Raw genomic sequence first — 13,897 nt, forward strand, 5'->3', positions numbered from 1 at the left:
TCCAAGATCAGATGGGATCCGGCGTGTGGTGTGGCCATAAGCCAGAGGTGACCAGAAAGAGGCCTATATATTGTATGAGCAAGCTGTTAAAAACCTTTAGATGTTGCTCTGATTTTAATTTATTATTTATTTATTTTGTCCGCTTCAATGGAATGCATGTACTTGTGTTTATGATTTTATTTCATTGTATTATATATAGCTTAGATTTAGATTAGGCTAGCCCCTGCTCCCTTGTACATCAAAACTTTAAAACAACACCTCACATATTTTCAGATATGTTTTCAAATGTCATGACATGATAAAGTTTGCCACCCTAAAGGGACAGGCTCGGAAATTATTTTTACTGAAATACTTTAATACATTGACGTTCCCTTGTAATAGTTTTGCAGTTCTTCGTCGGTTTTAGTGACAGAATGGAATGTTGCATTCCTGCTGTGGGATTACTAATCAACTATTATGGTATGTGTTTGCTTGCACTGCATGCTATTCATTTCAGTGGCGTGCTCTGCTGAATCCACGCAGTGGTGATGGTGAAGGTTCAGTAGTAGAAGGAAAAAACTGTCTGTGCTGTGACAAAATTTCAACAAATATTTGGGGGGAACAGAATCAACAAAATTACAAAAAACTGTTGGAGCATGCTGGTTTGATCAAAACTTCTGCAGGAGAAGGCAGGAGTGGTATTTTTTGTTTTTTAAATAGAGCATTCCTCAGTTAATGCTGTAGGATTACTAGCAACACTCTTATACCTTCTTATTTGATCTATGTATAGATCATCGTTCATGCAGAATTGGGGTGCTGGACAGAACTGGTACAGAACCTAAAGCCTATGCATATATGAAGTATTATATTGCGTTATTAATCGCTGTTTAGTAAACTCACACTATTAAAACACAGCAGTAAACTTCTTATAGACACAGACTGATACTGACGGAGTTGATTCTGGTTCAGATGCTCCAGGGTCCCGGTTTCAATCCTTAGCTCAGGTTTTCTGATTAATTTCTCTCCGTGTCCTGTGTGGGTTTCCTTCTCCCAAAAACATGCCAGTAGGTGGATTGGCTATAATAAATCACCCCTATCCAGAGTGTACCCCCGCCTCTCACCCAGTGTTCCTGGAGTAGGCTCCGAATCCACCTTGACCCTGAGCAGGAAAAAGTGCTTACTGAAAGTGAGTGAGAAGTTAAAAAAGTTAATACTTTGGAAATAAATGGTTTTTAATTCACTATAAATGATATTTCTATTCAGTTATATTTTTGACTCAAAATATGTTAATGATGTTTGTCATTTTGGGGATTCGGTAGTAAATATGGTAAACATGAGTTCATGTGTACCTTTGACAGCAGAGAGATAATAACCAGAAAGTGGATTTATCTGGAGTATCTAAATAATAGACAGACTGTGGATGATAACATATTGGGAGAGTCAGGTGGATGAATAATTGATGGATTAATAAGTGGGTTATGAGCATGTGCTTGGGTGACCAGGGAAAGCAGATTAAAATAGTGGCGTAGTGGGATAGATGAAGTGTCTGATGAAGTGCTCAGTTTGCTGCACCTGTTAGTGCTGTGCATGCTTTAATTCCCCTCCTGACTGCAACCTCTGTGTTACTGCGCTGATTTATATCTTTATATTTTTATATAAGCTGACCTGGTTCAAGTTAACTCAGGCTAAAGTAAACACCACACCCCTCATGCTGAGCAAGGAAACAGGCAGAGGCAAATGTTAGCCAGGCTTAGGACACAGCGGAAACCTCACCTAACCCCAGACAGAAAATATATATTTACATATAATTTACACACCTAATTACACAGTCTCATTCTCTCTCTCTCTCTCTCTCTCTCTCTCTCTCTCTGTCTGTCTGTCTTGCTCTCCACTCAGTCAAACACAGGCTTCTGTGTAGTGTAGAACATAACAACCCATCTCAGTCCAGTAGTGGAGCTGTTCCACTGAGGGTTTGGTGGAATTGCTGGCTGGCTGCTGCCAATGAATGTGTGTAACCAAGAAATAGTTGTATGGTGTATGAATAATTCACTCGGGGGAGAAGGGGAATGTTTGCCTAGGGAAGTGAATAAGAGTGTGTACGTGTGTGTCAGAGAGCGAGAGAGAGAGAGAGAGTGCCTATGCGCAGCACCTTGTACAGGGATAGAAGTCATTCAGTTTAGCTAATCACACTACATGCTGTTGATACATCACCACACGTTTGTATTACTGTACATTATAGGCCAGTTTGAGTATGCTTGGGTTTTGTGTTCTTTGAATGACTCTTCCCGTGGTCTTGTGCGTCAGTGTATCTACGCATGTGTGTACATTGACTGGCTGTTGCTGTGGACAGGGCTATAACAGGATTGGAATACAACTCTAGATCTTGTAATGACAGGCCTTGCAAAAGCCATAGCACCTCTTGCTCTTTCTCTGTCTCTATTTTTGTCTCCCTTTTTCTGTACCTCTTTCTTTTCCTCAGGCTCTCTCTTCATCTCTCTGTCTCATTCTTTCTTCCTTCATCTTTTTCAAGTATGTGGCATTCACAATAACAGGGAGTGAGTTGGCTAGATGGTTTTCTCTGTCCCTCTCCATCCCTCCCTGAGCACCGACCACACTTTTGTTTCTTTCATCTCTATATTTTCCCTCTCTATCTTAACCTCTATCTTTTTCTCTCCTGCTCTGGTTCTCTTTGGTTTTTTAGTCAAATAAATAGTGTGCTTTGAAGTCGTAAATGTCTTTTTGCGTTATTTTCTTTCTCTCTCTCTATTCCAACCAATTTAATTGCTCCATTGGAGTGCGGTTTCCAGCTCTGCTAAAGCTTTATGACAAAGACCAACATTTGTCAACAATTGTCGCCACCCGGTCTCTTTTTTTTCCCTTTTTTCTTTACCCTCCTATTTCTTTTCCCTTTGTCCCCACTGCTTATTATTTTTTTTCCATGTGACCTATTCCTCCTTTATCTTCTTGTCCTTGCCTCCCTCGGTTTCTCTTGTTCACCCCGTTGGTCTTTATGGAAAACAGCAGTAGCAGTAGCTGACTGTAAAACACCAAGCTGCACTCGGCCATAAATAAACCCAAACACCAGAGACCATTCATGCAGAGAATTTAACTTGAAACTTCAAATGGTATTCTCTATACAAATAAACATTCATTGATTTAAAATAGAGATCAATGAGATAGAGATAGAGATTGAGATACTCTGGTTTGGTATTGTCTGTAGGTTTATTGGTTTTATGGAGTAATAAAGAAGAAGTGCTAGGTAAAGCAGCAGGACATGATCTGCTACAGAAGCACTATATGCAGCACCAAGCTGTAGTATTGCTCAAGTTACTGCAGTGCTGGTGTGTGTGTGTGTGTGTTTTCAGGCCTGTGCTCCACTTTGGTCTCAGGAGTGTGGCACATCTCTCTTCAGCACGGGGATCTGCGCGTCTGTCGACAATGACCTGGAACCTAAAGAGACCATTGCCCCTACAGCACAGAGTGAGAATGACTTGTATAATTTAAGCTAAAATATAAAAAAATAAAAACTCACCTTATAGAGAATCAGTGCTATTGACCTCTACAGCCACTTTTATAAGTCCAGCTAACTAAGAACAGCTAAATAAGAAGAGCTAAACTAATTTAAAGATTTGATTGTTTCTTATTGGTTGTAATGGATGTTTACTTGTGTTCCAGGATGTACTACCTATATGGACATAGTAATAGTTCTTGATGGTTCTAACAGTATCTACCCTTGGTCTGAAGTGCAGAACTTCCTCAAGAACATCCTCAGCAAGTTCCATATCAGCCCGGAGCAGATGCAGGTGTGTGGATTAAGATGGACCTTAGGCTATTATTACAACCTGTTTTTATGGGTCTCCCTGTAGAGCTGAGTGTGCATTGCCTGTTCTAACATATTTCATTCAATGCAACCTAGTTAGCCAAAGTCACACTGAAGTCAGAGACCTTATCAGGAAAAAAACAACATGATTCATTGATTAAAATATGAATGGGGTATTGTCCAATAGTTAGTGGTAAAAAAAAAAAAAAAGTTTGGTGTAATAGGAAGTCCTGCAGGTTAATAATAAAAAGAGCCAATTGCCTTGTTCACACTATCAAATCAAATTCTCATACTGACACAAGCACAGAATTAGGATACTGCTGACTCTGCAAAAGTCCAGACTGGGTTTTGAGTACACCAAAAGTCCTTGTCATGACTCTTAACCTGTCCACTAGATACAGGTAATATGAAGATAATACAACTAGATACTATAAATACTGAGAAAATATGCTGCATCTGTGAAGACAAAGCAGGCTATGCATAAGCTCCTTATTTTATTACATCTAGTACATTTAAATAAAATTCACTGGCTAATACACCAGCTAATACAGTGGTTTATCCCCTTAAACTTTTCCACATCCTGGAACTGAATTTAATTGGGATTATGAATCTACCCAAAATAACCTATGATATTGAAGGGGGGGGATCAATATGGTTAAAACAAATTTATTTACAAATAAAAACCCAACATTGCTCATCGTTCTGAGAACACCATCCCTCACAGTGATGCATGGTGGTGGTAGCATCTCTGGAGCGTGGTGGGAGGGGATACTTATGCAAGCCACTGTACATCCTTCGCTTAAGCTTAGATCATTATCTTGTCAGAATAACTACCCTTTTGGTAACTAGCTAGCTATAAAGGGTTAAGCCAGGACCTTATAATGCCAAGGTCAGGATTGTTACATCCAGAGCTTGGAGCGCATTTGTGTGTGTGTGTGCGTGTGCGTATGCGTGCATGTAATACAGCCCCAAGCTTGCCTTCAAAGAAGAAGAGAGCCCAAAGTGAAACAGAACTGGCAAATTCTGTGAAATAAATGGCCATATTAAAATGAATGGAGAAGAGCTGTGGTTTTTGGTTTTGTTGTGGAAAATGACAGGGGAGTAAAAGTTAGATCTTATGAATGCATGTGCTTGTGTGTTTGCTGTGTATATGTGTGACAGACAGAGTGAAACCAAACATTGGTTATGTGTGTTCCTTGTCAGCATGCCATGGCCTCTGAGTAAGGGCAGTAGTAACCAAGCCATGTGCGTGTTTCTTCAAAGGAGGTAGACTATGTGAGAGCAGACAAGGGTAAACGGAAATACTTGTGCTTTGTTGGGCTTTTTGTGTGAATTTTTGAGGTGTTTGGTTTGGTATGGTGGAGTGAGACGAGGCTGTGCAATCACTGACCCGTACATACTACCTAGTGACTGGCATGCCCAAGTTCATTTTAACTGAAATGTTTGTGTGTGTGTGTGTATATGTGTTTCTCAGGTGGGCATCCTGCAGTATGGAGAGATCGCAGTTCACGAGTGGTCCCTTAAGGACTATCAGACAACAGAGGAAGTGGTGGAAGCTGCCAAGAACATCAATCGACAGGAAGGGCGAGAGACTCGCACCGCATACGCGATACAGATGGCCTGGTATGACTGCCAATCATTCTCTCCTATCATTCTCAGCATCTCTCACTTTATTGCTATATTTTCTTTCTCCTTTCTCTTTCATTTTTTTTTACATGTCAGATTCTTTTTCTTTGTGGGTGCATATGGAACTGGAGAACTCAATAGTAACTTTGTCACTGAGACAGTGCCTCTCAAGAACACATTCCAGGAGCTGTAACACTATAGCGACCCCAGAGATATGCACAAACATGCATGGTCTTCAGTCAAGTTTTTCTATTTTAGTTATCCTTCTCTCTTCTTATTTATTGTTCTTCCACCTTTATCAGTATCTGTCATTCTTCCCTTCCCTTTATTTCAACAGATGCTAGACCCGAAAGGAGAAACCTACTAATTTAAACTCATGCCACCAAACCTTACATCAGTTTTGTCTGCAGGAAGCGTGAATAATTTTATTCAAGTTTCATCTGAAATAACCAATTAAAAGTGCTATAACCATGGAGTTTCTGCTGTAATCCAGATAGCAATTTCAGGAAACCACTATATCTTTGGATTAACAGAGCCATGTCAGTTAACTGCAGACTCGCTGTCAGCCATGCTCATTATATCAGGCTATATAAGGCATTGAATGTTGCACTGACTTCTGTGTAATGCACACAATTTGGGCAAAACTTCAGTCCATTTTTTGATGTTCTGCATACTAGCAATGCTGTGGTTTTCTATATTTCGTGTGCTTTTTTTCCCCCAAATGCAGAGCCAGTGAAATCACTGCCAGTACCAACCACTGCTTTATCCAAGAGCATTTTCATAGCTTCTTTTCCCAGAGCTTGTGGAGGGGTACAAAAGTCTAGAGCTAGGGGTACTGCAGTTACTGTAAAACAAAGTTTTCCCATGATGGCTAATTGGAAAGGTCATAGACCCCCATTACAGGCAGTGCATACGCAATCTCCCCAATATGAACACTCATATACTTATTACATGTTTTATATCTTGCTCTAGCTCTAACCTGTCATTTTGTTGCTTTGTTGCAATTTGTTTGTGTTTGTTTTGTGCATATGAGTGTGTATTTATGTGCTATTATTTTGTCAGTCTTTTACCCTACTTTACACTTCGGACATTAGCCAGGTTTTCTCTTAGAAAAAACTACATAAGAACAGCTTTAGTAAGATGTTCTTTCATGTGCTGAGACCCTGAACTGTTAGGTGGTGTAAGGTGGAAATTATGAATTTGTGTTATGTTTTTCTGAGTATTTATTAACAGAGCTCAACAACTGCCCCTAGCCTTCCATTGTGTCATTTTTCTGTTCTGTTCTCAGTACAGGAAAACATGCGTTAGAGGTGCAATGGATAAATATTAGATTGAAAAATTTATAATTTTCACGGTTATGGAACCAGCTAACCAACTAACTAAACAAAAAAACTAACTAAAATAGCTAATATCCAAAGCACACCATCATATATTAAACCTAATATGCAGTATACCTTTAATGTTTCATGTTATTGTAGTATCATTAGACAACAGTTTATTATGAGTGAAGAAAAAAAAAAAGATTAAAATTCTTGTAATAATACTTAATAGCGCTAGATGATGAGGTATTAGCATTAGTGGGATGGGGTGGGTCATCAAATTGTAATAATATTAATGTTTGCTGTTGCTGAGGGAGGACCAGAGGGTTAGCGGATGCTAGGTCAGCATAGCTGCAGGTGTGCTTACTGTACTGCGGACTTAGCTTTACCCTCTACAGCTGTGCAAACACACACACTTTTGCATGAATACATACACACATATACATTCTCACAATGTTTAACCACATTTCAGTTGTAGATCCATTCTAATGAAAAAATATATGTATTAAATGTCAAGCACACTAATTAATTCAAACATATTGTAAAGTGAAAGCAGCATGAGTGAAAACCACATTTCTCCAGATGGAGCACTCTTTAAAGTCCTGCACTGGCTTTAAATAACACCAGTTAACACTGCTTTACTTTCTCCCACTTGCTCAATCTCCTTATACAACTCTCTGGAAAACCGCCAGCATCTGATACAAATAACATACTGCATTTGTGCCAATTGTATGCCTCAATATTATTCATAAATGTTCATAAATATTCTCGAAAGTGTCTCCTCCTTCTCTCTGATTCAACTAATTAACATAACCACTTTCTTTCATTCATCCCTTACTACTCTGTGTGTTGTGCCTCAGATGTTTATACCGAGTCTGCAGCCTCTGCGTGTTTCTCACAACCACATCAGATGCCTCTTTTCCACAGATATGATGTCATGAGCATGTTAATCCCATGCGGTGTCTGTGATATGAGCTTTTCTTTCTATACCCCCTCTTAGAAGTAGTGTGAGGTCTTAATAATGATCCTTTACACAACGTTCTCCCGTTTATCCCAGTTTCTCCCCTTCAACATTTCTAATTGTCCCCTCTAGTTTATTGTATTCTATTTTATTCAGTCCTCTTCTGTTCTCCACCCTGTGATCTAGTTCTCTGCCTTGTCTGTCTCTTTTGCGCTCCCTCTGTATGTAATTAGACGGGAGGGTGCTGGGTGTTTTCAAACTTGGCGTCTCTTGCGGAGAGCCGCTGTGATATATATATAGCCTAGATCTGGACAGCCTCCTGAAAATCACTGAGCTGACTAACACTGAGGTCGCCACGCACTTTCCGCTTCAAGATGCTGGTCAGGGTCACACAAACAGGATGGAATGTGCATGTATATGTGTGATGGCTATACCCTTTTGCAGAATTTTTTATGGAGGTTAGATCAGAAAAAGACAGTCTCATTTTTTCTCATTTTACTATATAAATGAGAGCAAAGAAAAGTAATGACTTATTTGTTAATATCTCCTTGAAACTCTCATTCTACAGCACAGAGGCATTCAGTGCCGAAAGAGGAGCAAGAGATGGAGCCACTAAGGTGATGATAGTGGTGACAGATGGAGAGTCACATGATGGCGACGAGCTTGCTGATGCACTTGTTGAGTGCGAGAAACGCAACATCACCAGATATGCCATCGCTGTGAGTGCATGTCACATATTTACACTCAAAATGCAAGCTACCAAGCATGCAGCAATTTGACCTTGCTCTTGCTTTGACTATATACTCAAGCCCTTATTTTTATACACCTGGATACTTCTGATTTTTGATACTGAAGGTCCATCTGTCCACTAAACTGACCATAATTGGCATTGATCTATTTCAAGGGCTTCAGCTGCACCCTGCTTTCCAATTCTCCATTTCTAAGATCCACTGTAAAAGAGGGACTCAAGCCATTCTTTAAACAATCGTAACCACTGGATTTCTCAGCAGACGTGGATGAAAACAGAGTTCAGAAATAGCGCTAAAGACTCTAGACTTCTCCACCCCTGCACAAGCCCAGTGGGTGGGTGAGTGGTTGCAGCACCTCCCTAGTCTTTTACCAAAACCACAACATTGAGAAGAAGCAAGTTATAGAAAAGCCTGTCACGCTTTGAAGGAAGGGACTTTTTGAAAAGGATTATGTGATTGAAGGGGGTGGTTAAGTTAAGGTATTGAGGACAAATTGAGTAGACAAGAGTTTATTTAATTTGTATTCAGTGCAACACTCCTTTGCTGAATAATCTGGTGTAATGGCAATGTGAATATACAGAAAGACATGCACATTTTAGTAATTAAATAATCCCCCTGATAAATCTCCAGAGTACTACTTAGTCTCAGCCTCCTGACACCTTCAACACTGCATATCATACATTCTTCTACTATGTAGAGGACAGTCTTGGAAAGCTACAAAGTTCTATTTTTTGCTGAACAGATTTTTTTTTTTTACATTGTTATAAATTATATTTTCAGTGCAGAAAATATGCATCTATAATGCCTTGATACAGCCTTGGCCACTTTTTAATATTATCTCCACTGAGCACACTCCATCCCCATAATGGCATATTTTTTTGTACTTTGCATAATTCAAGACCAAATGCTGAGAATGTTACTGTTATCAAAAGAATCATAATGAAGGTGCAATTATTGAAGTTACCTTGCACAACAGAACATGTTATTTTGTAGTCCAAGTTATTGTTTTTTCTGTCTAACAAACATGTTTAGACATAAAGACGTATGACAAATTAAAGGAAAAATGCAGTGGGAGGCATTTTGCTAGCATTGTTTGTGTCCCCATTAGACGAAAATCAATACTTTATGCCATAATGAAACATTTCTATCCGGGTGAGAGTGGTCTCTTCCAGGATGACCTGCCCCATCAACAGGGCATGGGGGATCACCAAATGATTTGATAAAAATGAAAATGAGGTAAATCATATGCTATGGGCTTCACACTCACCAAATTTCAACCCAACTGAACACCCATGGAAGATTTTGGACCAACATGTTAGACAGCACTCCCTATCACCATCATTAAAACTCTAATTATGATCAGAATGGTGTTGATTCCTCCAGTACAGTTCTAAAGACCTTGAGAAGGCACATTGAAGCTGTTCTGGTGGTTTGTGTTGGCCCATCACCTTACTGAGACACTTTATTTTGTTTTTTTCCAATAATTTGTCACCCATTTTTAGAAGAGCCACAAGGACCTAAACTGAAGACTCAGTTGAAGAAAGGGATGGAAGAAGACTATTTTTGTTTATTTTCGCCTATGACTCATCCTTCACAACTGTTTCATTGAATTTCCTCTTATACAGACTAATGAAAAGCCAGCTACTGAATGAAATCTTTTTCACCTGTATGCAAACTGAGACAAAACAGTGTCTCTCTGAACCTCCTCAGGAGAACTGCAGAACTGAATTATGACAACTTGTTTTCATGCAACGCCAGCAAAAGCATTGCTTTTAAGTTTCGAATGTTTTTCATGTTCTTTCCTTTGACTCCCCCCTCTGTACAACCAGGGGACAAAAAACATGACTATATAATAAAAAGTGTTCAAGGGAGTGTCAAGCAGTGGCCTCGCTGAAATAACAACGTTAGTGGTGCGGTGGAGCCAGGCTATGTTTTAGACATTAGTGATGTGGGGGAGACAAGAGTTCATGACTAACACATGGATGTGGAGATGGTTTACAGGCTATGGTAAATGAAAAAGAGTATGTGTGTGAGAGAGATACTATATACTGTATTTTGGAGTACCAACTGGCAACTAATGTGACACCACCTCTCATGGGAAGTGGTAGCTCAGTGGTTAAGGCATTGGGCTAATAATCAGAATGTTGTGAGTTTTAAGCTGAGCACCATCAAGCTGCCCAGTTGGGTCCTTAAACAAGACCCTTAATTCGCCAGTTGTACCTTGTCTCCATTGTAAGCCACTTTGGATAAAGCTGGGACTGACTTTATGAGTGGAAGGCACTGGATTGGCTGCATCCTGTTGGCTGATTCAACCATTCTTAGAGATTTATGGGTCTGAGGCAGAGGAAACTGCTTAGGGGAAATACAAAAATACACTCACCGAGCACTTTATTAGGAACACCTGTACACCTATGCATTCATACAATTATCTAATCAGGCAGTCGTGTGGCAGCAGTGCAATGCATAAAATCATGCCGATATGGGCCAGCAGCTTCGGGTAATGTTCACATCAACCGTCAAATTTGGGGAAAAAAATGTGATCTTAGTGATTTCGACTGTGGCATGATTTTGGTGCCAGATGGTCTGGTTTGAATATTTCTATAATATTTCTGGGATTTACACGCACAACAGTCTCTAGAGCTTACTCAGAATGGTACAATAAAGAAAAAACATCCAGTGAGTGGCAGTTCTGCTGACAGAAACATCTTGCTGATGAGTGAAGTCAACAAAGAATGGCCAGACTGGTTTGAGCTGAAACAAAGGCTACAGTAACTCAGATAACCACTCTGTACAAGTGTGGTGAGCAGAAAAGCATCTCATAATGCACAACAGGTCAAAGCTTGAGGTGGATGAGCTACAACAGCAGAAGACCACGTTGGGTTCCACTTTTGTCAGCCAAGAACAGAAGGCTGAGGCTGCAGTGGGCACAGGTTCACCAAAACTGGATAGTTGAAGACTGGAAAAACATAGCCTGGTCTGATGAATCTCGATTTCTGCTGAGGTACACAGATGATGGGGTCAGAATTCAGAGTAGGGAATATTTTCTTGAAACACTTTAATACCAATCAATTATCACTTGAATGCCACAGCCTATTTGAGCATTGTTGCTGACTATGTGCATCCCTTCATGGCCACAGTTTACCCATCGTCTAATGACTACTTGATAATGCACAATGTGACAAAGCAAAAGTCGTTTCAGTGTGGTTTCATGAACAAGACAATGAGTTAAATGTTCTTCAGTGGCCTTCTCAGTCAGTGGATCTGAATCCAATAGAAAACATTTGGGACGTGGTAGAACGGGAGATTCGCAGCATGAAAGTGCACCTGAAAAATCTGCAGGAATTGCGTAATGCAATCATGTCAACATGAGCCAGAATCTCAGATTAATGTTTCCAACATCTTGTGGAATCCATGCCATGAAGAATTGAGGCTGTTTTGAGAGCAAAGGAAGGCCCAACCCAGTATGAGTATAGTGTTCCTAATAAAGTGCTCGGTGAGTGTATATGTGCTTAGTGCATACAGTGAATGTGCCCTAATCTAGAGCTATAGAACTTTAGTCCAGTCTCAAGATGTTTTGGATTTGCTTGGATTTGTCTTTTGGCATTAGTACTTGGACTTGGGCATTGTTCTCACCTAATATAGTCTTGGTTTTGACTATATTAGGTGAGAACAATTGTAAAATTGTTGGTGATGTCTTTTCGCATGCACAAAGTTTGATATGAAATGAATCCTTCTTCCAGAAAACATAGGCTATTCATTGGGACAATAGATGACTGAAGCAGTTTGAAGTAAGTAAAGGCTTGGCCTTGAAAAGGATTTGATGATCTTCAGTCTTGATCTTGAGTTGGTCCTGGTTTTACTTGGACTTGATCTTGACTCGACAATTAGCTTTGCTTAGACAGTATCCAAGGTGACATAAAGGACTTCTCATTAGTGGTAAGTTTCCAGGAGATGTCTTTACTGTGCCTGCGAGTAAGTGGTGTTCTCTCTATCTGAATCATGCGGAGGTGTTCTGGCTCCTCTGCTCTTCCTACCACTGCTTTGTGAATTAATGCATCACATCATCTGCTTGGCTTTTTTGTAATGTAGTGCACATGTTGAGTTACTGCATGAGAACATTTGTTGTTATTCTCGACTCAAGTCCCTCTTCAGCTATATGAAGTTAACATTTTCCCCTGAAGCAAATAGAAGTTTTATTCATTGAAATGTTCTCGGAGCAGAACTCTTTACCAACTATTCAGTTTCCATCCATCATATTTCTGTTTGTCTCGCTCACTCTTTCTTTTGTTATTTTAGGTTTTAGGTCACTACATTCGCAGGCAGCAGGACCCAGAGACCTTTATTAATGAGATCAAATCTATTGCCAGCGACCCTGATGAGAAATACTTTTTCAATGTAACAGATGAAGCAGCATTGAATGACATTGTAGATGCACTTGGGGATCGAATCTTTAGTTTGGAAGGTAAGAGATAAACCAGCTAAGAGATAAACTATTGAAATTAAAAGCTTTGACCACTCTGAAAGTGTGTGTATTTAGGGTTCTGTTTTTTTTTTTTAAATCTCAGAACTATAACCCATAATTTCAAATTATACTGTGTATTTGTAAAGACCTTTACCATTAGCATAACAAAGAAACAAAAATTGGCAAAATGAAATTCATATTTAAATACTTTTGTCAGCTTCGAAGCTCCACGGTATAAATTGGGAAGAAACTAACTGAATTAGACGTTAATCGTTAAAAACACTGCTACCATGAAAAACATTAGGTGACTTTGGTTTCATTACAGGCTTAATATATGGCACAAACACTGAATGTACTTTATAGACAGGTTAAATTAAATGAAATGATATTGATATTATATGACAATGGGTGAGGCATCTTTTCTGAAGCTGTGAAAACCTCTCTTACTAGGCTGCCCACAATGCCACTGATGCCAGTAATAGTTATTCTAAGAGACAGGAAAGTTTATGCCTTTATTTTAGAGGATGGGTGGTTAAAGCTAGGAACTGAAAAGAGGGTCAGGGCAAGATGCCTGAGCTGGAGCAGTGCTGAAAGTTTTTATGCCATCTTGCCTCTCAGAAGAGGAAGGAAGGAAGGGAGGGAAGGTATAGAGATGAGGAAAGGGATGTCTGTGAATATAGAAATGGCTGTTGGCACGACAGACTGTTCTGAGTAATCCAGTTGTAACAATGAGAAACGCACTGACCCTGTGATCAAGCTTGGGGCAGGACTGCATAATATATATAGTTGTTAGACATTTAGTCATTTAGGTCATTATATAGAATTTAACTGATTTTATTATGCAATGAGAATTTTATATTTTAGCATATTTCTTGTATTCAAATTTTGAACATCATGTTTTAACGTATAATCCATCATTCAATCGGCAAGTATTTATGCAACAACCCTTTTGCATGACTTTGAGGGTTATTAATGACATTA

At 39.5% G+C, this 13,897-nt stretch overlaps 1 protein-coding gene across 1 annotated transcript in view; it reads left to right on the forward strand.

The window, feature by feature from the left end:
* itga10 (integrin, alpha 10) overlaps positions 1–13,897 on the forward strand; it is a 37,052-nt gene that overhangs the window by 12,579 nt on the left and 10,576 nt on the right. The window contains exons 6-10 of the mRNA XM_026939806.3: positions 3,345–3,459; positions 3,655–3,782; positions 5,274–5,422; positions 8,274–8,424; positions 12,751–12,916. Coding sequence (XP_026795607.1) covers positions 3,345–3,459; positions 3,655–3,782; positions 5,274–5,422; positions 8,274–8,424; positions 12,751–12,916 — 709 coding nt within the window. The remainder of the gene's footprint in view (positions 1–3,344; positions 3,460–3,654; positions 3,783–5,273; positions 5,423–8,273; positions 8,425–12,750; positions 12,917–13,897) is intronic.

Source organism: Pangasianodon hypophthalmus, chromosome 1, assembly GCF_027358585.1.
Source record: "Pangasianodon hypophthalmus isolate fPanHyp1 chromosome 1, fPanHyp1.pri, whole genome shotgun sequence".
NCBI classification, from domain to species: domain Eukaryota; kingdom Metazoa; phylum Chordata; class Actinopteri; order Siluriformes; family Pangasiidae; genus Pangasianodon; species Pangasianodon hypophthalmus.